Source organism: Lathamus discolor, chromosome 6 (genome assembly GCF_037157495.1).
Source record: "Lathamus discolor isolate bLatDis1 chromosome 6, bLatDis1.hap1, whole genome shotgun sequence".
In the NCBI taxonomy this organism is placed as follows: Eukaryota; Metazoa; Chordata; class Aves; order Psittaciformes; family Psittacidae; genus Lathamus; species Lathamus discolor.
This window is the reverse complement of record NC_088889.1, coordinates 26,211,461-26,237,210: the sequence shown is the minus strand read 5'-3', so window position 1 is coordinate 26,237,210 and position 25,750 is coordinate 26,211,461. Positions and strand designations below refer to the sequence as shown.

The 25,750-nt window shown below is 43.4% G+C and overlaps 2 protein-coding genes across 4 annotated transcripts in view; one reads left to right on the top strand and one right to left on the bottom strand.

The window, feature by feature from the left end:
• Positions 1 to 3,894, top strand: part of EVL (Enah/Vasp-like) — a 152,344-nt gene extending 148,450 nt beyond the window's left edge. For all 3 annotated transcript variants that reach the window (XM_065685373.1, XM_065685374.1, XM_065685372.1), the window contains 3 exons: positions 1,749 to 1,815; positions 2,193 to 2,250; positions 3,286 to 3,894. In XM_065685373.1, coding sequence (XP_065541445.1) covers positions 1,749 to 1,815; positions 2,193 to 2,250; positions 3,286 to 3,323 — 163 coding nt within the window. In that variant the 3' untranslated portion in view covers positions 3,324 to 3,894. The remainder of the gene's footprint in view (positions 1 to 1,748; positions 1,816 to 2,192; positions 2,251 to 3,285) is intronic.
• A 2,272-nt stretch (positions 3,895 to 6,166) lies between these two features.
• DEGS2 (delta 4-desaturase, sphingolipid 2) lies at positions 6,167 to 25,536 on the bottom strand. The gene is made up of 3 exons (XM_065685362.1): positions 24,480 to 25,536; positions 14,440 to 15,182; positions 6,167 to 7,980 (listed from the first exon to the last, which is right to left on the bottom strand). The coding sequence occupies exons 1-3, from the start codon at positions 24,559 to 24,561 to the stop codon at positions 7,837 to 7,839; spliced, it is 969 nt and encodes a 322-aa protein (XP_065541434.1). The 5' UTR covers positions 24,562 to 25,536; the 3' UTR covers positions 6,167 to 7,836.
• Positions 25,537 to 25,750: the final 214 nt, after the last annotated feature.

Here is a 25,750-nt window from a genome sequence, read left to right as displayed (position 1 = left end):
AAGGCGTTCAGAAATATAGGGTGTAAAAGCTGGCAGGTGTCAAAAGCCAAGAAGCCTAAAGTAGGACTCCAAATGTCCGATCAATGTGAACAGCCACGCTGCAGTTTTATCACCCATGTTCTTACCACCACAAAGACTGAGAGAAAGTTTGTTGGACAGCTAAAGAGACTTCCTTCCAGTGCTGGTCTTGAATGACAGTGTTACTGCAGTAGTGGACACTGAGATGGATGGATAAGCTAAATAAGGAGGCAGAACACAGGCTTACGTATGTTTAGCATTCACTGCAAGAGACGTCCTTTTGTTTACACTATTATATATATGACAGTGCTGATAGTCTGCAGAGAGAAAGTTGCCAGTGGCAACTATCCACGTGTACTTGCTGCTGTGTTAAAGATGCTGGAACATGCCCTGCCCAAACATTTAGAGGGATGCATCAGTGTTACTAGAACAAAATATAGTCCCTCCAGTTCTCCTAAAACCAATGGGACATATTGTTTCTAGGAAATAGGCAAGAGTTTCAATATAGAAAGACCATTCATTTTTTCAATTGGGAATGAAACATGGGCTATTTAAAACAGCCATCAAGTTTTCACCAGCTGTCTTCTATAATGCCATTCCTTCCTGGGAGGAGGAGGAGTTCAGTGAGAAAAAATCCTTTCTTAGTTTAATATCTGGAGTGGTGCTCAGTCTTTGCTTGCTCATACAACTTCTGTGAGGGAAGCAGAGCAGGTTTCTAAAGCCCTCTCTCAGCAGTGACCTGTTTCCGTTCCTGTTCAGTTTGACGGCATTTGTATCTGTCTTAATTCCCAGCTTAGCTGTGACATACTAGGAGACCTGTTAAGATTTTCCTGAGAAGGGGTTGCTAGACCAAGCATACTTTCAGGACTGACAGAATCTCCACCATCCCCCAGTTTGGGCCCAAAGATGATGGCAAAGTTATTTGAAGCTTTTCCTGTTATTTAGATAGCATAGTTAATTTTTGAAGTTTTTTAGAGTTACTGATTAAAAGAGAAAGTCACGCAGCTTCTTCTTCCTTCATTTATTTTATCAGCCATCATCAGAGTTCAGCCCACTGACTTAATAACATCCTGGAAGATCGATAGCACTCAAGTGTACTAGCCACATTGGTTTTGTTTATGACTCAAGAAAAAGTACCTGTGCTACGCAGTGCTACCAACAAGCTCCACTTGAGTTAGTCAGGCTTTCCAAGGAAAGGATTACTGGCTTATTACTTTTCCTGTATATTTTTCTAACTTGTTTTCTGCTATTACTTTAGCACCAGTTGAAGTCTAGGTGGCTAAGACAGGGTTGCTGTACAGAAAACAGACTGTGAGAGAAAACCAGACATCTAGCTTGCAAATTTCAGATGCTGTAATAAAACACATCGTTAAACAGGCTTTATCCCCTGAAGACATCTCAGCATTTTCTAGTCTGAAATCATGAGACTCCCAACACCAAAAAAACCCCAACAGTAAATTGAGCTTCATTGCAGTCTGTGCACTCCCTTCAATATGTCTGCAATAGGAGAAAGCAGCATCTTTTGAGTGTCAGGTTGCAAACAGGAGCAGTGCTGCTCGCCAGCTGCTGAGCGCTCTTGAGCAGTGCAGTAGGGAGCCTCTGGTTCAGCACTCAAATACGGGTGCTCCTGCTCTGGGGTGTGTTTCATCCACACTATCAGGCAGGTGTAGCTTAATGTCCACTGCAAGGAACTGATGAGCTTTTTTAATGTTCTTTTTCCCTTTCTCCAGGATGAAGCCAGTGAGCAGCAGCAATGATGTGGCTATGGATGCCTTAGATTTTGATCGAATGAAACAGGTGAGTGTAAAGGTCTTTCGCACCTCAGAGGTTTGATGAGCTACCCATTTTCCCCCATGCATGCGCTGTACAAGCAAAACAGCTGTTCAGTCTTCTGATTTCCTCTACAACTAGGTGCTTAGAGGAGGGCTAGATGGTAAGCAGCAAGAGAGCACAATCTCACTGCTATTTCATCAAGGTGTCTGTACAGAAATGTGCAAATAAGTGTGCCAGTATCTTCTGCATCCTTGGCCTGGGAGTGCAGATGTAGCTGTTAGTAGTGCTAGGCTCTGATCATCAGAGGAGGTGGGGGACAAGCACAACCGTGTTAAACTTGCATTTTCTTCCACCAGTTAGAAGGAAATTCTGAGCAGCTGACTTGTGTTTTGTCTCATCAGGAAATATTGGAGGAAGTTGTAAGAGAGTTACACAAAGTGAAAGAGGAGATAATTGATGGTAAGAAAGAGAAAAATTATTATTTTTCTCATCTTTATGACTAATTTCCCATAGATAAGATGATAGGAACTGCAGAGAGTTCCCTGGTGTTTTCAGACTTCTATGAGCAGCTCTGATTTATATGCACATTTGAAGAACAAGCATCTACTTTAAGTGAGCTCTGATTGTGACATTGTGTTTACATCCTTTATTTTTATGCTGTTGATGAACATTTTCACACCCAGCCTGTGAGAAATTCACTGGCTGGTGTTTCTCACAGGTGAGAGGATGAGAGATGGCCTTCCCATAGCATGTCAGTTTATCACAATCAGGGAGCGTGAAATCACTTGTAACTAGCCAGCCACACAGGTTGGGGTGAGGAGGGGACAAAGGTACCAAACTGAAAATCCATCCCGAGCATCTTCTGTAGGTTTCCCATTCTTGAAGAGCTATTTCAGACCTTCATTGAATTCCAGCTTTCCAAATAGCCATGTATTTTTATAATTTATTGAAAAGTACAACTGTACTAAAAGTATCAGTACTCTTTTAAAAATTGCTGTGCAATATGTAACTAAATGTGTTTTTCAGGGCCATTATCAAAATGCACAGCAAAATCCGTATCTGAAGCCCACATTAGGGCATATGAAGATGCATTTCCACACCCTGCACTCCCCATCTTAGATTCACACAGAAGGGGAAAGAGAGGAGACTGTAAAACAGCTAAAATCCATTCCCTGTCCCCTTGCCCTAGACCTGTGTGCTCACAAACCCTTGGGCAATTTGCAGTTGAGGAGACGCTTGCTACCGTCCCAGCAGCTTGGCCCTCAGAGCCTTCCTAGTTCATTCCAGTGCAAAATAAGGCATTCACATAAACCGCAGATGCAACTTCTTACACCAGTACTGCAGTTTGCAAGCAAACAGCTGCCTACCCTTACTCATCCTTTTACCCTCCACTCATCCTTTTACGAGCGTGTACTTTCTGCAACCTCTGTACTTAACATTTTCCATCACACTGGGTATGACATTATGCATTAACCTTTTGGTTTGGTTTTCTAGCCATACGGCAGGAGTTGAGTAGAATCAGTACAACATAATGATTGCAAAGCATTTGGACGGTACTAAGAATGCTAGGAAGATCGGATCATTTCTAAGTGTACCAAGGTCATGCAAGATGGTGAGAGAGGACACCGGCACTGTCTTTGTTCTTATACCCTTTTTATTAGCAGACTCAGCACACTTTGAAGCTTGCTGCTGCCTTGGATTCACTTCATTTTAAAAGTCTTAATCTAAAGAATATTAAATTTTAAATTCCTGGATTTTTTAGATTTCATCTGACACTGCACATTGGATTTGTCAGCCTTTTTTGTATTTTGTATTTGCTTATTTAAATGTATTACCTTTCTTTTTAGTAGTAGATAAGAACACACGTGAACCATTTTGCTTTTGATAGATGACTTCAAAGTAATTTTACTAGTAGTCTGCAATGTAAATGAAGATCCTTTGCCAACAGAAATGTATTGAGGCATCACGAGAAGAAACAGAGACATGTTAGTTGTCAGCCAACAAGTTCTTTGTCTCAGAGTTATCACAATATTAAAAAATGGTACGTCAGTGCATCACAGTATCTGTGTTCATATTGGTAATAAACTGTTTATTGTCCACATGGCCCTGCCTTTCTTTGTTTCATTCATCGAGCTGCACTTTTACGTCACTTGAGTTAATGATGAGAGGAAAGTGACTGGGACTCACTGTGGGTTGACAGCTCCGCCCAGCCAGTGCCACAGAGCAGACCCAGAGCAGTGCCTGAGCAGACCCAGGAGAGGAGGCAGGGTGGGGTGTGCTTTGCAGTTAGTTGCAAAATGGTACCTGCTTTGGCTTGGAAAGCGTGGGATTGCTCTTTAGCACTCTTCAAATTAAGTCTGCCTTTTAGAAGACAGTCTGGTCTTTACAATGTGGGTCTACTGCAGATTAAATACAGAAGTCCATGTTTAATGCAACAGTGAGCTCCAGCCTGAGCCTGATGGCTGTTAGCCGTTTAATGCCAGCAGGAGGCGAGAGACAGGTTAAACAGTGAGGTAAGATTCCACATGGGAATTAAAGCTGTCAGACATTGATGTGCACCACAAACAACAGCCCCAGAAGCACAAGAAGGAGCCTTTCCAGTATGAAGAGCACAGGCAAGGATCAGTAACAGCAAAGATTATAATGATCTCATACAGTAGTTCATGTGTTTCTTAATTTTAAATCCATTTAATGGCAAACCTGACAATGTCAAGTATTTTTCAAAACTGCTGCCTCTCAGATAATCACAACCATTCTGTGAAACTCTCCCGTAATCTTCATTAAGCTTGAGGAAGTTGGGGGCTACCACGGCTCACTTTCTCCCTTGGAATGTGGCATTATGCCTAAGGTCAGTAATAACCATGTTGTAATTCAGGCCGAGTGTACACCCTGGATATGGTGTGCCCTCTGTTAACATCAGCCACCTGCTGTAAATGAGTTTTCCTTACATTCTTCTTCTGCCTTTACAGGCCTCATATAATTAAGACATAATAAGCTGAAGTTTGTACAAGGCCACTTAATAGCTGTAGGAGCAAGGTGTGCCCAAGTGGAAGGGGAAGCTTGGCTGGTAGGAGCAGGAGAGCAGACCTGGCAGCACTTGCACTTTGCTGGTTCCCAGCTTATGGGGACAGGGGTGCCCAGGGTGGTTTATTTGCAGTAGTGGCAATGCCAGAGGATTTCCCCTCCCAGACACTAAGTCAGGTTGCCTGTTTACTCTGTGGACAAGGGTGTCCTTTCATGCTGGGCTTGTTGAGCCGCTACAACAGGGCAGGACATAGGCATTTTACATAGCAGAAATCAAAGGGGGCATTAACCTCCACTCCTGACTCCAATACAGCGATTTTACTCCTATCTATCTCCTCTTGCTAGAGCATTAGTGTGGCCACACAGTGAAGTGGATCTGAATTTATTATGAAGTGAAGAGAATAAACCTATACATAACCCTAATGTACTTTTAACCCAGACCCTCATACTCTGTGGTTATCAAAAAAACCCTGCTGCCAACATTAATGGTCATGGCCAAGAGAAATGCCCACGCAGAGGATGGGATCACAGCCTTCTTCAGCAACATCCACATGCAGTGAAACAGCTCGCACCACACATCTGCACATACCAGGCTTCCAGTCACTTCAAATTCCCACTGAGGTGGAAAGCACAGAGCAGGAACTACCCAGACAAAGCAAGCTGGGACCATGATGAAAATATTGATGGGAGGCAGGACAAAAAAGGACAATTGCCAGGTTGGTTACTCATGCTTACAGCATAGCTTCTGTGTCAGGCTAGGCTAGTAATCTATAGACTGCATATGTCATGAAACAGCTGAGTAAAGAACTATAGAAAGGTCACTTGACATAGAGGAGAAAGACAATAGTCAGGTTGAGGAAGATAGATAGTATAATCTTTATTGTGGTTTTTATAGTAACTTGCTAAGTCAGCCAAGAGAGTTCAGGAAGGATACATGAAGTTGAGTACGTGATCGTGAAGTGCCAGCAGCACTGAACTGGATTAATAAAAGCCTGAAGCTTCCTGACGTGAGCACTGATACAATGAAGTTAATGGAGGTTCCCACACCAAAACCTCTTCCTCTGGGAGAAAATAAAAGGCTTTAATAATTAAGATATAACATCTTAAGTATGTTCTTCACTGAAGAACCAGTTAAGTCTGAAGTGTCAGAATAGGCCCCATTCTTCCTCTTATTTTCCAGAAGCACAACCCACTGACCAAAACAGTACCTGAATGAACTGGTATTCTGGCCCTGCATCACAAAGGATCTTGCACTGCCGAGCAAACCTGTGTATTTGCCAGATTCATCAGACAGATGAGAAAAATGGAGAAAGGGAAAATGGAGGAGGAGGAACCCAAATTGCCCAGCTCAGCTGCCTGATGTGCCAGGTAGCAAACAGACAGACTTACTTACTGAATCCAGTGCTGTAGAAAGAAAGAACGAAATTATGCATATTAAGGAAATTGGGCTTCCCGGATCTAATAACATACTTTGAGGAACCAATGAGAATGCACTATAATCCTTTCCTTTGTTACAGACATGGATTTCAAGGAGAAAACATAAAAGTTAAATTGTTAGAGCGTTAAGAGTATAAGAAGGCCTTTATAGAACTCTCTTTTAACCATTTACTAAGGATAGGAATAAGTCATCAGCTTTCCAGGTGGAGCAAAGTTATTAGCTAGCATCTGAATTCCTGACCCCCAACATACTGTTCTGCTTGGAGAAAGGTATGGTGATTAAGGTTTTTTATGATACAGAATTATTGATGATAGCAGAAGTTTATAGTTTGAGAGTTCAGGCAGGACAATTTAACTATTCCAGTGGGTAGAAATGACAGGTGAAGGCTAATGTCAATAGCCCAAAGTAAGACATGTAGGGAGAGAAACAACCCTAGCTCCAAGTGTATCTATCTCTTCAACACCATCAGAGGCAACTTTTAAAGAGCTGGAGAATCACATGCTTCCCAAATGTCAAGTTGGTGTGCTTTGAATGACAGAGGAAAAAACTTACAATTATTCTAAAAGCAGTTAGGAACAAATACCACCGTAATGTCTCCATGTTTTCACTGACACATACTCCTAAGTCCTATGCACAGAAAGGGGTATAACATAGAGAAGACCAAGAAAGGTGATCAGGAATGTTAATAACTTTGGCAAGCAGTAATTAAAACGAGAATCCTTCCATTCCCACACAGACTTACAGTGAGGAAATGGATGAGAAACATGAAGTTTTGAATACTGTTGAACAGGTGGGTGAGAAGGGACTGCCCGGTTTCTCCATGTGCACTTCCGTGCTGCTGATCAGGCAGCCAGCAGAAGGCTAAAGGAAGGGTTTCTCCACACCACAGTTCAGCTCTGCCAGTTAGCTACAATGAGTTATATCCGAAGAATAGAAATGCGTTCAGAAAAGGTTTAGACAAAGTCCTGGAGTAAAGGTCAAACAGCAGCTACTAAAGTAATGATACAAATGTACAAAAACATACACATACTCCATCGCATATACAAAATCTCAGCTCCAGCAATTATCAGAAGATACTGGATTAGATATGACATTGAACTAAAGGCACTCTTGTGTTCTCCAGGAAGTATCATTTACTACTGTGTTCCAGTCCTCCCTGCTTCCACAGACCTGTGCACACAGAGCATCTACATCTTACCTGGCATGAAGAGAAACCAGTCCAAAACTACACACAATCATGCTCACACGTACGTGCACCAAGCATTCTACATTGCAGATAAGGCCAAAGCTCAGATGGAGGCACTTGTGGCCCAGGAAGTTAATTCTAAGCCTAGGCCAAAGGTTCACATAATCATAGCTTACTCTAATCTAGTTTCTCAAGGTTACATACACAAATATCCTTTATTAAAAAGTATCAACAGTCTAAAATAGTGCATCCAATTGCTTCATTTCCATACTTATCCTCTTCGTCTAAGGAGCACACACCAATGCTAATTCAGCACACACAAACATCCTCCTACTTTTGCAGAGAAGTCATTCAAATGAACAAACAAAACACCAATGCAGCTGGCAGAGCTAGTCCGTTAGCTTTCTTTTGCCAGCTTGCATAGTCTCTTAACCCTTGAATAAGGACCAATAGTGTCATCAAAAACGAAGTCCCACAGAACCCGAATCCAGGACAGGTGATGTGGAAGGTTATCATAATATTCTGCTGCAATCTTCTTCACCTGGAAGAAGAAGAGAGAGAAAGAGCTATTTAGCTGCAGTGTCAGGTGTGTTTCAGTCCTTCTGTTTAGATCTGATAGCACAGCCATAACCTGAAGTTACTTGTTACTGCTTGTGAGCTTCTGAAGTTCAGCCAAATGAGATGTACTTAAACACATTTAGATTCTTCTTAGCAGATTTCTGATGTAAACTTTGCCTCACAATGTCAGAATTTGAAAGATGATGGATCGCTGCCTTCAATCAGAACTATTTTGTCTCGTTTTGGTGGTGGAGGGATCTCCACAATAAGATGCCTAATCCACCTTATAAATCACTGAGAATCCACCTATATTTAAAGCCCTGTTCACCACTCGTAACACTTGTCTTCTGAGGGTTCTGGGTAGGAGAGAAATACCAATTGAGAAAATACCAGACACAGCCTGGCCTGCACTTTAGGGCTTTTTTTCTCTCGATTCTGCCAGTGTGTTTCAAATCTGAGAGTCGGGTTCCTCCAGCAGGCAGAGGAAATTGCAAGGGTGGCCTGTCCCCCTCAGTCTGGTGTTTAAAATGCTGCAAGATGCATTATTAGGTCAAAAGTCTGATAAAATTTCATCCCTTTTACAAATCCCCAAGCCTTAGGACCATTGCCATCAGAGAACCATTGTGCACCACTGGGGGTGGCACTTGTAGCAGGAGTAAGGCTGGAACCAGAAGACAAAGAGGTTTCAAACCTGGCAGGTTCAGGGACCTCTGAGGTTTCCCAAGCTGTCAGTAGTTCCTGCTCTAGCTAGATGCTCTGCTTTCTGAACACACTTACGAAGCAGCAAAGTCTGCTCACTGTTGTACACTTGCACATAAACTGCTCGGGCATGGTTTTACTGCAGCTCCACCTCCCAGACACACAGCTCTATTCTAGTTTGTCTTGCCGGACAGCATGACTCCTCTCTTTAAAAACCCCGCAGAATTTTAAAGCCAGCTATGCTGAGCACAGCATGGGTTTCCAGTGAAGAGCAAAAGGGTTACACAGAAATCGTCATCCAGGAGGAGAATCTCATCAGCATCTGAGCTGTAACAGTGGAATCTTAACACAGCGTTTTGACTGTATAAAGGTAAGAATCCCAGCAGAAGTTAAATTATAAGCCAGTATGGCTCACTGATAGTTACCTCCTTAATTCAGCTTCCTAGCAGACACTTCCCTGTGAGGTAGGTGGGTAACGTACAAGTTTCATTGAGATCTTTTACCTTGTTACCTCAGCCCCTAAGCATTCCCTGTGCTCATGGCATGGTGATGCTGTGTTGGAGGTAGAAGATTCATTTCAGGTCTGGTTGTATTCTGCCTTTCACTGAATACCTCTGGCTTTCTAATAATTCCCTATATCCTGCTTTCAAGTGTTGGTCTGTAAGCTCCCTTGACTCCCTTGAATGAAAGCCACTAAGGCCTGCTGCAAACACAGAGGGAGTTTCAGACACCCAGCCCCAAAAGCTTCACTCCGGCTCTGACACGGTCATTCCCTAGCACACTGCTGCTTACAGAGCTTCCCTCCCACCTCCATTTTAGAAGTTCTGCTGGAATTTTGACTTGCAACAGTAATGTAGCCCTCATCCATACTAGCCAAGTTCATTTAGCAAGTCTACCATTCCCCTCCAGACCCTGTGTTTTTCTTGCTCACAGAAACAATGCTCTGAAGCAGACACATTTTCTCAGCTAGTTATCTACAGAGCTCTTGATCATGTTAGGCTGATGACTATGAGGGCTTCAGAAAGTATTTCTGTATTGCCCCTTGCACATGGAAGCAGATGGATGGAGATTAACAGAAAACAATTCAGCTCCTAGGAACAATGTCTCAGGCAACGGCTGTGCCCTCTGGCACTAAGGGCTAACTGAAAATTACCCCAGTGATGAAGTAGGAAATAAAGGGCCCCAAGAAGAGGCCAATAAACAGCCCATCTATGATCAACCCAGGAGCTTCTGTGTTTTCAGCAAACATGAGCAGCAGTATAGTCCAGGCATAGTGCTGAAAAGCTCAGGTAGACACAACATGCAGGTCTGGAAAATTGCACTTAAATATATTCCATACACATATTCAGCAGTTGTGTTACGGGCACCTAGAGTACAAGTGTGATTTCATAAGTAAGATAATAAGACCAATCAGCAGTGAATTCTGAAGCTCATACACATCGTACTCGGGAAGCAGGCAGTCTGCCTCAGCATCAGCTGGCGGGGGAGTTCCTTGTTCTCCAAGTGTATCTGTTTAGCACCTTCCTGCAGCATATGGTGGCAGCTCATTCTGGCTGAGAAGGTCAGTATGGAAACCACGAGGTAATCAGGGACTTGCACCGGGGTGTGTCACCCTAGATCAGCCGTGGGACAGTGAGTGATTCACACCTTCATGAAGTGATCCTTTGCTTTGCTTGGCTTTGTGCCCAGCAGCACCTTGTGCAGGAAGGCAGGCAGCACTTCCACCATTGGAAAGGTCCCTGTGCTCTCGGCAGGGCAGTTTTATGGGATGCACTGAAACGATGGAGAGGAGAAGGTAAACTACAGTAAAATATTTGCGACAGAGGAAATGGAAAAAGGGAAAATAAGGGTTTTCTTATGGAAAAGACTAGGAAGTGTGTTACATGCATGTTCCCATTTTGCTATCACATGGCAGGAAAGAATTTTTAAAATTAAAATTTTCTCTTTTACAATGAATCTATGCAGAAGTTTCACAACAAAACCAGCTCATCTATTATAATTTCTTTCGGCATCTCCATATGTAAATCAAAATCATCATCTCCTCCATACGTACCATAAAATCTGGGGGTGGGAGGACAGAAAGCAATTATGTTTAAATGCAGATTCCCTTTTAAATACAACATTTAACTAAATCTATTAAGTGTGTTTGAGGCTGGAAGAGTCATCCTCCATGTTGCATTCTGGGTGCAGTATAAAATCTGCAGTTTCCATATTGCAAGTTTTGCACCCAGATTATGGGTGGCCTCAAAGAGGGTTGCACTGTGACAAAGTATACCTAAATCCTGCTCCTGACTTCCCCCTTCAAGCTCTCCATATTACTTTGGAGAGGGTCCATGGAAGGATAACAGGAGATCACAAAATCTGCAAGAAGCTTACCAGGCACTTGGCATCCGGTATCTTTAGGCTCCTCTTAAAAGAGATCAAGGTGGTAGGTAAGAAATCACATCTTTTAGACTGAAACTTTGCTTCTGGTTTTGCACTTGTAGAGCCCAGGAACAGGACTCCAATCCAACACCATCGTATCTGGTAGGTGCAAAAGTTAAACGCAACCTAGTATATCACCACAGCTGTTACAGACCCTTTGTCCTGGACCTATACATAAACTAGAGATCCTTATGACAAGACTGAAAAAGTTTTTTTAGAATGCTAGAAAGCACATTACAGAAGCTTATTCTATAGTCCTTGACCAGCCCTGGAGCACTCAAGCTAGCCTTCCTGGCCATCACAGGGTTAATGCAATCTGCAATTCAAAACCAGCACATCTACCATGTTTTCCAGTCTTGTCTGTCTAATAAATCTGGTTTCATACCATGTCTTTTCCTTTTCCCACAAGCTTAATGAGTAACTAGTTTGCCTCTGGTAATGCTGCAGTTTTTATTGCAGTTTGTAGGACAAGTACTGAGTTTCTCCTCCTCCTGTCCCCTCTCTGATAAGTATATTCAATCCTCCAGATAATGAAGAATGGCTCTTTTACTCATTTCATAAGCAATGCAATGTTTTATAATTATAAGGCTTCATGAAAAGACTGATCCAGTCCGGGGGGGCGGGGGGGGGGGAGGGGAGGGGGGAGGGGGGAGGGGGGGGGATGGTTTACACAGGTCCTTCATTGTCATGTTAAAGTTCATGGTCTCTTGCTTAATCTCTATTATACTAGTGGGACAAGTTCTTACTGCACCCTTATGTCACTCATCCTTAATATCTATAAGTTTACAGCACAGCCTAACTCTTCCTCTTTCAAAGGTCTTTCCAGTGGCAAACACATTACTCAGAACACTCTGAATGACACACCTGTAACAAAGGACAAAACTGAATTTACTTTTCTGATAAGCGAGCAGAAGAGCCAGTTAGTTTCCAAGATCCAGTTATTCTCTGATCCTCTCTTTTTCCCCTGCTCTCAATCCTGCAGGAACTAAATAAAGACCTTTATTCCATTTTCTACTTGCCAACTATTAAAAATTAAAATATGTATATTGAAAGGTCATCCATATTACACAATTCAGCTATTTGAAGTTGAAGTGCGCAAGAGACTAGATCTGAAAAACTAGACTTCTGTTGAGTGAGGAATTTGCTGGGAGGTTAAGCAAAGGAGAGCAAGGGGAGGATTCTACCCCTACCTGCAGTGGAGTTCAAACTTTAAAGCTCTCCAGAATCTGTTCCCTTACCTCTTTCCACCAGAGACAGAGATTTTTTCTTTATAGAATTATAGAATAGTTAGGGTTGGAAAGGACCTTAAGATTATCTAGTTCCAACCCTCTTGTCAGGGGCAGGGGCACCTCACACTAAACCATGTCACCCAAGGCTCTGTCTAACCTGGCCTTGAACACCGACAGGGATGGAGCACTCACAGCCTCCCTGGGCAACCCATTCCAGTGCCTCACCACCCTAACAGGAAAGAATTTCTTCCTTACATCCAGTCTAAACTTCCCCTGTTTAAGTTTTAACCTGTTACCCCTTGTCCTATCATTACAGTCCATAAATTCTTCTCATTTTGTAGCAAAGAATAAACAGCTTGTTTTAATAGACAAAGGATTTTCTTCAGTAACTGTTTGCCAAAGGATTGTCACTTCCTAATACATTCTCACTTGTGATTGATCACTCATAAAGACTCAGTTTTTCATATAGTTCAGACAGACAACAATGATTGACAAGCCTGATATCTCCTCCACCAGCAGTGCAAGTCTCAGTTGCCCAAGAGCAAGAAACACATGAACATGAGTCCATCAAATTCAACTAATAACTCTTTCCTCTTCAGACAGGAAGGCAGACACTTCCCACTGCTACACTGCCTCAAGGAATTAGGCTGAACTATTTGTGGGGTGGGTGGGGAAGAGCTTTGCAGGTCTCAATCAGGTCTGGAGCAACAGTCCCAGCAAGTTCAATTAGTCACTCACCTCCCTTGTGTAAGATACAGAGCTAACCTTTTCTTCTATTTACATTTCAGTAATTTAAGTATCTAAGCCTATCTAACAAGTTCGAACATTTCAAACTAAAGCCAAGCTCGCACTTCCCCACTGAGCTTTCAGGTGTATCAGCAATGGGAGTGCCTGTCAGGAGAACCTCACATGTGAACATGGGCTGCTTTACCAGCTGCTCTGAACCCTGCCAGGAATGGCCAGCTTCTTCAGGACAGACTTCCAGTAGTAAAGGAGGTGTGTTAAAACAGAACTACAGGCCATATGGAGGCTCCCCACACTCTTCTACACTACAAGAAAATCTCCTCTTGTTTTGAATCTCCTCTCAGACAGTGTTTCTGTGATGAAGCACATTAAATCATAAATTAGGGTTTGCCTGGACATACCATTATAAAAGTTGCAAGTGTTACACACGAGTGCGAGGTCACAGCTCCTGAACTTCAGATTCCTCAGCTCTATCTCCACCTCATAAGGATGTAGCCCCCAACTTTGCATCGGACCAGGGACAGAAGATGTTTCCTTCCTACTACGCCAGAGGATTTGTATGTAGGAGTAACACTTTGAAGTCACGTACCTCTAACACTGTGAGCACCTGCTGAGGAACCCTCGTATTAAAACCCAGAAGAGCAGCTACATCCCTGGAGGCAGATTGAAAACCATTCCTAGACACCTGGGCCTTGCAAATTTGATTCCCACAACTGATAAAACATAAACAAAAAGTGGCTTGACTTTCAAAAGAGGAAAGCCACAGCACTTTCCCAATGACAGATCATCCTCAGTTTCTGTGGGTGGGGCAGCAGAGCTAAAACAAGTCATGTAGAGCGGGGCTTTATTTTCTAGTGCTATTTGTGTCAGGCTAGAACATGCCCCAATACTTACATCATCTCAAATATAGAAAGACTTTTGTTTGATGTTAATCAAGCAATATAATTAGCAGATTGATCATTAGACAAATTTCAAGTAGTAGTTGCCACCTGCCTGCCTTTAGCTGAGCGCTTAAACTTTCCAAGAGATGAAAGCTAGTGGCTAAGGGAAGAAAACTGAGAAATTTAGAGCACTGTTGGAGGGTGTTATCAAGAAGTATTCCTCAAGCCCTGTAAGGCTCAGATGTTCTTGTTTCCATAAACTAAACTAAATATTACAGCAGTTTGGTAGCCATTTCTCTCAATCTCCTGCTTGAAATGGAAGAATTAGAAAAAAAAAAAAAAAAGGAAAATAAAATATTTTTTCTTTTCAAAACTGATCCATTGCTATGGTTTGGAGTGATTTCTTTGAGACAGTTCAGCAGCTTTTATAAAAATCCAACTCACTTGTGCTTATGCCATACTCACCATTGGCAATCTGCATCCTGGAATGCTGGGGAAGTCATGATGCTCCATGTGGTAGCCTACATTAAAGGTGAGCCAGTTCAGAGGTCCATAATAAGAGTATGTCTCATACCCTTTTAAGAACATGTAGTGTTCAGCTATGAAGTGTCCAGAAATGGGATGTAAACCCATGCAAAGAATTGAACCTGCTATTAGATAAATAATAGGTTTGAGCCCCCAAAGGTAATAAATTATAAGGTCTACGGAAAACTGGGCAAAAGCATTAAAAATTTCCATCTGCGTAATTGCTTTGGGGTTCACATACAGTGGTCTCAGACTGTAGAACAGAGGCTGGAAGAAAAGCCAAAGCAGTTTCCGAAGCGGCGTACAGAAAAACCAGCCTTCAAAGTCTGTGGGAATGTCCACGTCCAGGCTGTCCCCACCAAGATACCGATGATGGTCGATGTGGTATTTCTTGAAGGAAGCAGAATAAGGGACGCCAATAGGCAAGTTGGCAAAGACTGCAAACCATCGGTTCCATTTGGTCTGCTTATGCCCAAAGGCGACGTTGTGTGAAATATCATGGATGGCTAGGGTCAGTGAGTGGTTGATGCAACCCCCAAAAGCATAAGCCCAGAAGAAAATCCATTTCCAAGATAAGTCTTTTACCAGGTAGCATGCTAGAAACTGCAGGAAAACCATTCCAGATACAATCCACTTTAAATGTGGATCTGGTCCCATCAGAGTCTTGATTTCTGGATACTTTGCTAAAGGGAAATAGGAAGAGAAATATCTCATTAGATCACAGTCAGGTATACATAATCACCACTGGGCTCTCTATTTTCATCACCCTCTGTCTGAGGCCCTAGATTTATCAAATGGCTATTCCAAAGTGGAGTTGACACTACAGAGAAAATTTTACTAATGTATGGCCTCTATTTCCACTTCCAGCATCATGTCTTATTGTGGTTGATATTGTTAAATATAAACATATAGAGTCACATAAAAAAAACTACCCTGATGGTCAGTATGTGCCTTCAGAATGGTGAGTATTAATATGCCAAACCCATCAGGTTTAAGCTCTAAGAAACACCTTCTGTAAGTTTTTTAGTTCCTTTTATATTTTGCCTAGCCCAGATGCTGTATTCCACAAAGGGATACAACTGCTCTCTTTGTAGCCCTTTTCACACTGTTGCTTCAGATGTACAGCAGAGGAAATAAGGCTGAGCAACAGGCTTGTCAGGTTTTGCTCTGTGGTTAGATGACAAATGTAGCATTAAAAAAAAAAAATTCCTAAGTATTTGAGTGTTCACCAGTGCTTACAGCATGTACAACTCCTTACACATGGTAACATCACAAGAAAGTCAGTAAAATTATCAGGAATTTGTAAGACAGAATGTTTTTCTCTGTTCCCATTCATTAGCTTCCCAAGTCACGTACCAAAACCAGGCATGAAAGTCACATAGAGTGCAACAGCTCCATGTAACTTCACAGACACTACAGCACAGCATCAGAGAGACACAGCTTGGCTTGACTTGTGTCAGGCCAAGACCACGTTACTGATCTGTGATTCTACTGGCTACTTGTTTAGTCTTTTAAGAAAAAGAAAATACTCAGAATTGCAGTTTATCTTCCAGGTGCTATTCATTGCTTCGGGTCTCTTCTTTACAAACCCATACTTCTCACTTCCACCATTAACTTACACATGATTTTTTCCACTGTTTTATGGCCTTTAGCCACCTACTGGCTTCCCTCCCTTAAGACATACTCTGCATTTCTCAGTAATTACAGCTTACACAGATAAGACTGTAGGACAAGTCACTCACTCTGAACCCTGAGGTTACACATTGTGTTCCTGTAAATTTGAAGGGCAAATTTTACAACTAGAAAATTTTTATGGATTTTATGATAGAGAATATCATCTGACTGTTACAGTATGGTATCAATGCAATAAAACTGGATTATTATGATTTTCATTTATGCAGGTGTATATACTGCAAACACTGGAGATGATACACATAACTTCATGTGACCTTGCAGGCAGTGTCAGGTACTCAGTGGCAGACTTGGAGAAGGTTGTTTATAGAAGTGAACCCTGACAAGTCTGCAGGTGGTTCATCAGAGACATGAAACGCTACTTAAGGAGCAGGTTGATGTGGCCGTGCTCTGCTCATGCTTCCAACAAATTTTGAGCCTTCTGGCCCACTTCAGCCCAGCTTGACAAAGGTTGGATGCAATAAAGATGGCACAAATGTTGTGGAAGATGATGAAAAAAGAGATATTCTTAATTTTTCCTCTTGTGAGGACAAGGAGCAAAAATCACCATGAGGAGTATTCAAGCAAGAGAGCTATTTTCCTAAGTGGTGGGAAAGCTTTTTAATAAAAATCTCTGGAAAGCCCATGGTTTTTATTTTGCTGTTTTGGTCTTGGTCTTGTCCTTGGTTTTGCAGTTTTTGAAACTATGGTTTTCACACTAGGAATGCTAACATACTAGAAGTTGTTTTCTGGTACCTACACAGGTACCAAAAATCTACACAAAGTGTTGGTATATCCACTCTACAGAATAACTTCTGATATAACGACCTGGCCAGATAATCTGTTACAGAAATAGAATTTTGTGTAGCTTAATGTCCTGCTTAGGGGCATCTGTCCAAAACTCAGAAAACCCTTTAATAAATCAAACCACCTCAAATTTTCAGTCATGCAGTTGGTGGAGATAAGTTACTGCAGTCACCAGAAGGGATAAAGAAAGGTAAACCAACCAAATCTGTTCCTCAGCCTGGTCAAATTGAGGCCACTTTGACCAAACAAAACCAAATATATATATATACGGTTTTAATGGGATAAGGAAATGACTAAAAGATGCTTTATGTTGTAATTTGAGGAAAATTAAAGTTTTCAAGCTATTTCTCTCTGTGGCAGCAAACAAGGACTGCAGATTAGATTTAAGAGGTTTCAGAGCAGTAACTGCCAACTGGCAGCAAAAGTGTCTGCAAGCGGCAGTGCAGGTAGGCTGCATTTATCACAGGTGACAGCTATTAAGTAACTTGACAGGGTTTAATATTAAATTCAACACATTATTAACCCCTCTCCAACAGTAAATTTTTGCATACTGGTTAAACCACAAGACTGTGTCTGTTTATCATTAATACTGATAAACCCTTCCTGTTTCCGTGGCATGGGGGAACCTCAGGGAGCTAGGAGAGCTAGGTCTGCTTGGCTCACAGGAGGCTAAAAGCCCCACTGGTAGAGTAGCCTGCTAGTAGGTAGACCTTTTGGTTCAGGAGCACTTCACATGCAAAATATTGAATGCTGACCCTTTCAAAACTTGAGGCCACATACTCTTCAGCAAGACATATTTAATGTCAGATTAAGTGATCCTGATGACTGTGGTTTACATATAACATGTTGACACAAGAATGTGACAACATCAATATGCATCTCATTTTTCCCTCATGTTCATGCCTTGCAGTTAGCTGAAGCAATGCTAGTAAGGCAAGATAGAGCATTTGCAGTTGAAGAACCTGGATAACCCTGTAAGGCTGCTGGGACAAGTGTCTGTAGATGCTGCTCAAACCAGATATGAGCCATCTGTACATCCCAAATGTAACAGAGAAGAGACAGGGCTACTGTGCAGTGCTGAACCAGGAGCCATAAAGGACTATGAGACCTGTGGCAGCTACACACCTTCATTTCCTACACATTGCATTTAGAGAAGTAAACAGACACCTACTCTTGAAACTGCTGAACTTTCACACTGCGTATGAGCAGAGATTTCCATCATGCTGCTCTTTCCTGAACTGCTTCCATGTTGGTCTTCCTCAGCACTTTTCCATTACAGAAATGATCAGCTATATGACCAGAGTCCATTGCTTCTCAACAATGGGCATAAAATGTAATCTATAGTGAGCTCTTCATTATGTGTAATTATGGCATGAAGGGGCACAGGAATAGGAGGCGGGGGAAATGGAACCAGAACAGCTCCAGCTACTCTGTTGACTCCACAGCATGTTTTCCAGCCTGCAGCTTATTGAGCTCCATGTGGCAGATAGCTTATCCACATGTGCTGCCTCCAGTTGTTCAGACTGAGCCTTCTTGTCATTGAGAGGATGGGGATACTGGTGTAGATGTACAGCAGTGCAGAAGCATGACTTTTCTGTCTCCAAGGTCAGCACACTGCAAATGCAGTGCAAGCACTTTAGTATAGCGGGTAGATGTACTTAATAATTCTGCCCAGCCAGCTCCATGGTCTCTATACCATAACCTTAGAGCAACTGCAGTCTGTACCATGACAATGAAAGACAGCATTTCGCATTTATACAACAGTGTGGATGAAAGAACAGCAGTCAAGAGACAACAAATGTTGCAAGTATATTTTCAGAATCGCTTATGATTCTGAAACAACTCATTTACTGAATTAGCATTGCACAGAGATCACTCCACTGTTGTGTGTAAGCATCAGTCACCTTTCTAGCGGCATGCTTCCCTCTGAAACACTGCTGACAGATTACTCTGACTACATATTTTTTACCTTGATGTTCCTCTCTGGAGGTCCAGGAGCGCTCACCATAGCCCTACGCTGATCTTCAGCTAGGACTGGAGTAATGCTTCATTGAGAAGCCATCAGTTGTTAGGTCCTGGTGTTCCTCCTCCTCAGGAGACAGCAAATATCTTGTTCTGAACCCTCACTCACCCTCTATTCCTATTGATGTGTTCGTAGAATGACTCGGGAGAGACCCAGTTAGACCTTAGCGATGGCACCAGACACAATTTCTCGTTGATGTGACACCACATATTTAGCTCTCACATTTTGACATACATCGGATTTGGATGTGGGCAAGAGCAGGAGCTGTCCACAAACACAGGGGTAATGGAGGTTTAAAGGAGCCACAGCCCTGCCCGCATCCATGAGAAGCTAGTAGTAACGAGAGAAGAAGTTTAATTTCCTCATCTTCCTTTATTTTGACCACAAGTGCAGTACACAGGTATAGTCCAAGTGGAGATAGTACTCAGTATAAGAATTTTAGAAGGCCTGTTATAAAAAAAGGGGTGTGGGGATTCTCGTGATGCTGCTGCCCTGGACCATGTTCTGTCAACTCTAAGTCCCTGCCAGAACAAATAAGAGACACCAGGCACAAGATATTAGCTTTACTGTGTCATGCCCTATGCTGGAGCTGGTATTTGTACCAAAATAAACAAAACAAAAGAAGTCAGTTTGCTGACATGACAGTGTTTTGTGTTTTAGCAGCTCAACTCATAAACATGTTCCTAAACAGCACAGCACACCTGAGTCCTCAGCACAGGAAAGATATTGACCTGTTGGAGTGGGTCCAGAGAAGGGCCATAAAAATGATCAGAGGGCTGGAGCACCTCTCCTATGGAGACAAGCTGAGTTGGTGCTGTTCAGCCTGAGGAAAAGAAAGCTTCAAAGTGACCTTACTGCAGCCTTTCGATATACTTAAAAAGAGCTCATAAGAAAGATAGGGACAGATTTTTAGTAGGTCCTGTATCAATATGACAAGGGTTAATGGTTTAAAACTAAAAGAGGGTAGATTTAGACTAGATATAAGGAAGAAAGTTTTTTATGAGGATGATGAAACACTGGAACAGGTTGCCCATAGAGGTGGTTGATGCCCATCCCTGGAAATATCCAAGGTGAGGTTTAACAGGGCTCTTAGCTCTGATCTAGTTGAAAGTGTCCCTGCTTACTGCAGGAAGGGTTGGACTAGATGACCTTTAAAGGTCCCTTTCAACCCAAACTATTCTATGATTAATTCAAACCATACATAAGCCGGGACACAGGTAGGACACACACGAAGGACAATGTGCATGACAAAAGATCTGGCTTTGCACAATTTCCTGCCCGCTCCATTACGCAAGCTATTAAGAAACCTTTTTGGCCCAACTAACCGTATTGAAGTTTTATATCAACTGTGAAAGGATGAGGGTCTTAATCTTGTATTTGCCACCCACAAGCTCCTAAATCACTTTGTGCTAGCTGGTCCAAGGGAGCTGGGTCACACAGAAGTGGCCACCAGAGGCAATGCACTGCAACGGTGCCACATGGCGGTGACAACAGAGATGGATGGTATCAGCACTTCACTATGACAGCAGCTATGACCTGTTTGTTTCCACTTGTTTATTAGCGGGTTCAGATCAAAGGGATGTAGGGATGCTAGAAAGAGGGCTTCCAGCTCCCTCTGAAACAAAAACCTGCAGCATGGTGTAAGCTGAAGCCCTCAACTGCATTTGGTACGTTTTCAGCAGAAGACCACAAGTACCTAAACCAGTGACTTTCTGCTCATGTGGTTTATTTTAGGGGTGATCCCCACGGGAAATTGGCATAAACAGTGAGAGAGCCGCTGTTCTGAATGCATTCATCAGAAAAAACATGCACATCAACAGCAGCACTGTGCCCACATACTGCAACATAAAGGGGAAACAAATTCAGTTTCTTCACCAGAAGCATCTGTAATTCAGAGCTTTGATTTAAGCTAAGGAGATAGACATCGTGCCCATTTTGGTATGTTCAGTTTACCAGAATTTTCATAAATGTAAACTTTAAATATGCAACGGAAGAGTCAGCTGATAGAAACAGCAGACTAATTTCTAGATAAGCAAACAGAGCTGGAAGCTATTATATTCAAATCAGCTAAATGCTAAAATAAAATTTATTTGGGCTTTTTCAGTTGTTCTACCTCCTGCCCCCATAGACTAACATCTCAGCCTTTCTACAGGATAAAGCTCATATAAAACATTTGCACCATCTCCACTCTAAAATAACTCGCCAAAACCCAATTATATAATTAATAATTATTCTTGGATGTTAGATCATCTTTGGATGCTCTTCGCACAACACTGATTCAGCCTTCATCCTCAGCAGCAAACAGCGCTTCGCTAAGGATCCTGTGAGGCAAGCCATTTTCTGTCCAACCTACAGTAATTTTAAGAAGCTAGATCAAACCCACAGCATAAATGAGATCTAATTCTTTCCATTGCTTGCATTTGGAAAACTGTTTGCAGGTGAAATGGCCATTCATTGTGTGCTTATTGTATTACCAGCATCTGAGCAATGTTTTTTTCATCTTCTCTCAAGACCAAAAAAAACACCTACACTTCCTGCTGCAAGTCCATAGTTCTCTAAGTGTTTCAATCCAACAGACCCTTACTGCCACTAAAGTAGAAATCCTACTTCTACTACTACTTATTTCTACAGTAGAAGTAGTTATCCTCTCTATGTTATATCCTTTGATATACCTCCCTCTAATAGCATTTGTATAACTATACAGCAAGGCTAAGCAGATCCTGATGAAAGAACTTTCTTCCATCAAGTTAGTTTTTACTAGGTTTTTCCCTAACATAGCTAATTGCAATGTTGCACAAATCTTAGCCCTGACATAAGACAGTAATAGGCTTTTCACAAACAAGAGGGTGAGAGAACAGCAACAAAACAATTCCATTTCATAAACTGAAAAGCATGAATAACGTGTTCAGGAACATGAATAACGTGATCAGGGGAGAAGTGCCAGCTTGGCAAGAGATCTCCACTGTAACTTAGAAGCTGCTGGCACCCAAACAGTACCAAGCACAAGCTACATTTTAATACCTAGAGTCTAAGAGGAAGATACTACAAACAGATAAGAGAGAAAGTATCACCTCTCCCTTGCACAAAATGTTGATCTGTTTGCTGATATAATTACTGCCATTAGGAATCACACCCCTAATAGGTTCATGTGGTGCAAAGATGTCCTGCCACAAGCTAGCTACCAGCCAGCCCAGTTGACATATACAGTTCATAGCTCTGCTGCCCAACTGGAATAGGTTTTCCAGAGAAGCTGTGGATGTCCCATTCCTGGAAGTGTTTAAAGCCAGGTTAGACAAGGCTTTGAGCAACCTGAGCTAGTAAAAGTGTTCCTGGATGTGGTAAGAGGACTGGATTCACAGAGTTATCATTCAGACATATTGTCGGCAACTACGAAACTCTTATAGGCAGCTGGATTACTAACTCTCAAGCCAGGACATACAATTTCATGATGGAAAACTATTATCTCTCAGTTGCTCTGTAGCAACATTCAACTTTGCTCAAGGAAAGACCACTCATGTACAAAGAAACTGCCTTATGTGTTTGCCTATATTGCTTTCCTAATGGATAAGTTCAATTCGCATTTAAATCAAGTAGCCATGCCTGAGAGAGAACAACATTTCAAAAAGCTGCAGCCTAAACAGAAAACAAGTTTCAGTGCCTAGCAACTAAATCATTAACCTCTTGGAGGGAAATACTTCCTTTACCAGCATGGAATGCTGTCCCCAAGGCATTGCTATATACAGAAACATACACAACACATGGACAATTGTAGATAGACGGTGTAGATGAGCACCGTTCATATGTATGTAGGATTCTTGCAGTGCACGTCAGCTCAACAGATACTAAACACTTTGGCAAATTCATACTCTAAATTCCATGGGTTTGCTGAACCTCAGGCTTTGGATAATGCAGTGATGATCATTATACTAATACTATATGGGATATCATGATCATTTCAATAACCTTCAGTAACAATTTGGTATTCATGACGCTAGTTTCATGATCCATTCTGCCTCATCAGTGGCAGATATAGATTGTCTTGCTCACGTCTTCCATGTCTCTTTCCATGTTATATGTCTTTATGCCTTTCCTTCTGCTCCCACAGCTGGGATGGAGGCTTTGAGGAAGGCGATGGACCTTGATTCTGATTGCTCATTCTAAACCCAAAGAGAGTGGGGGCAAAACCTCTGCAAGTATGCAGTTGAAAGATCTTAAAGAGTTTGCTGCAGTAAGGGTAAAGGAGTCCAATCACTCCAGCCCTTCTTTACAATACAACTTCATCGTGGTTTGCAGTCCCCACTCTATAACAGGATAGCAAAGCAAAAGATTAGCAAGGAGACCCACCATACACATCCCTACCCATAGCTCACCGAAACATAGCTCCCTTGACTGGAAGGATGAGTAGCATGATGCCAAGAAGCATCACTTTATATAATTACATCATTTGACTCTCTATCATGATTGCATAGTAAAATAATTATAATTTTCCTGGATGTAACTCAAACCTGGACCAGGAGGTTCCACCACCACCACGGAAATGTTTTTGTAATTTGAATTAATCCTGGGTTCATCTGTTAGATTGTGGGGGAGTTAAGAAACTACCCCTAATTATCATGGATGCTATGCAGCACCTCAGTCACAAGCTCTGGTGCCTTCCTTTATGAAAGATCTTTTGAAAGTTTATCCTACTCATTAGAGGAAAGACAAAACTCAAGCAAACAACCCAAATAAAAACAGAAGAAAAATAAGTCTTTATTAATAAAATGCCAAAAATGTATTTTCAGGAGATGTGCAACAATGCTCTGCAACAATTCTGAATTATTAGTTCTTCTCAGAAATGATCTTCAGAAGAGCCTAAACCCTCAACCCAATAGTGAAAACCTCCCAGCCCAACATATTCATGTGCACAGTTAATCCCTGTGTGCACAAGGTGGAAATACGAGAGTACCTCACTCTCGTGAGTATGAGAGAGTGAACTTTCTCTAGCAAACATTCACCCACGTCCTCGTTTGTTTTATTGCACCACCAAGACACCGGGTAACCCTGCCTGTGGGGTGCCCCAGCCGCACCCCGCGCAGACCGGGGAGCTGGCCGGCAGCCCAGGGGGAGGCGCGGAGAAGGTGGCCGCAGCCCCGGCCGCAGGTGCGGTGGGTCGCCCCGCAGTGTCACCCCGCCGTGAGCCAGCCGGGTGCAGCAGGACGCCGCCCAGCCGCCGGTGCCCTCTCTCCGCTGCCCCGTAAGTCGAGGCGGCGCCGGGAGAGCTTGGGAGAGCAGCACCCCCGGGGAAAGCACCCCTCCGAGCCCACCGAGCTGCAGCCCGCCCTCTCCACAGCCTAGCCAGTGCCCCGAGCCGCCCTCAGCTCCGACATGGAAGAACCCGTGCTGGACCCCCAGCTCCGCCCGCGCCACCCCTTCCAGGGCTGCAATCCAGCCCGGCCGCCAGCCGCGACGGCGGCCGCTTCCGAGCCCCTCGACGTACCCAAGATCTCCTTCCTGCGCTGCGTGTGCGGCTGCTCCGTGTAGACCCACTCGAAGTCGTCGCGGGTAACACGGTTCCCCATGGTTCCCGCTGCGCTGCTCTCCGCTCCGCTCCGCGCTGCTCTTATAGCTCCGCGACCAGCGGAGGAGCTGCTCCGCCCGCCGCCTGCCTCCGCCCCGCCGGCTACCTCTCGCCTCCGGCGAGCACCGGCACTGCGCCGCGACGGGGCGGCCGCTGGGGCAGGGGCGCTGCTGTTCTCGGGTGTGCGAGGATCGGGGCTGCCTCAGGACTGGCTCGGGGGGCAGAGGACGCTCAACTGAGATTCTCCGTGCCGTGGGGGCTCCGAAGGCAGCCGAGAGAGGAGTGCGGGGCAGGCGGTGGTTTGCAGGGCAGCAAGCTTCACATCATGCTGTTGCCAACACCGTGGTGCCCACTGGAGCACAACATAGCCACCACAGCCTTCCCATCCTGGGGAAGACTCAGAAAGCCGGGCATCACCAGCAGTGCAGGCTGGTCCCTGGGCACTTCCAGACAAGACTTTTGGAAAACAAGGGTAGTCCAAATGCCATAAATCCAATGCCACAGCCCTAAGCAGAACATGACTTAGGGCGAAGACCAGTCATGTCGGCTCCTCCCAGGGGTGGAAGACCTGGGACGGTACAAAAATGACCAACGCCTGACACACATTTCCTTGGCCCTCTGACAAATCCTGTGTGAGCTGTTCCAGTAGCATCCAGCCCTTGGCTGGGTCACGCTTCACTCCTGGGAGTCTGTGGCGCATTTCCCAGGTCCAGCACCATCGTGGCTGAAGAAGCAGGAAATCCCTTGGTAACAAAGCCAGGCAAAGGACTTGCTAACCTTAAAAACTGAGGCAAGCTTTCTAACCCCTTTAGCCTCTCTGATTCACAGAGAGAAGAGTTACATGGTGATGTTTCTCCACACACCCAACCCAAAATTAAAGCGTTAGTCCTGTTCCCACTATGCTCTTTTGCAAGCCCATACCTGAGCCACTGTCCATCTTCAGTGTTTGCTATCCTTAATCATTATTCTTTCCACTGACAACATCCCATTTGGGTCAGCTCCACGCTCTGAAGACAACTTGGTTTCATTCTCTTTCATTACGAATCTCTTTAGCCCCCTCCCTACTCTCTTACCCTTACCAATGCCTATTGTGCCTGGAAGTGAAAAGGGGCAAAAATGCAGCCTTGCAAATGTGAAATGTGAATATTTTCCAGCAATAACTTTTGCCTGCAAACACTGGCAATACTGTC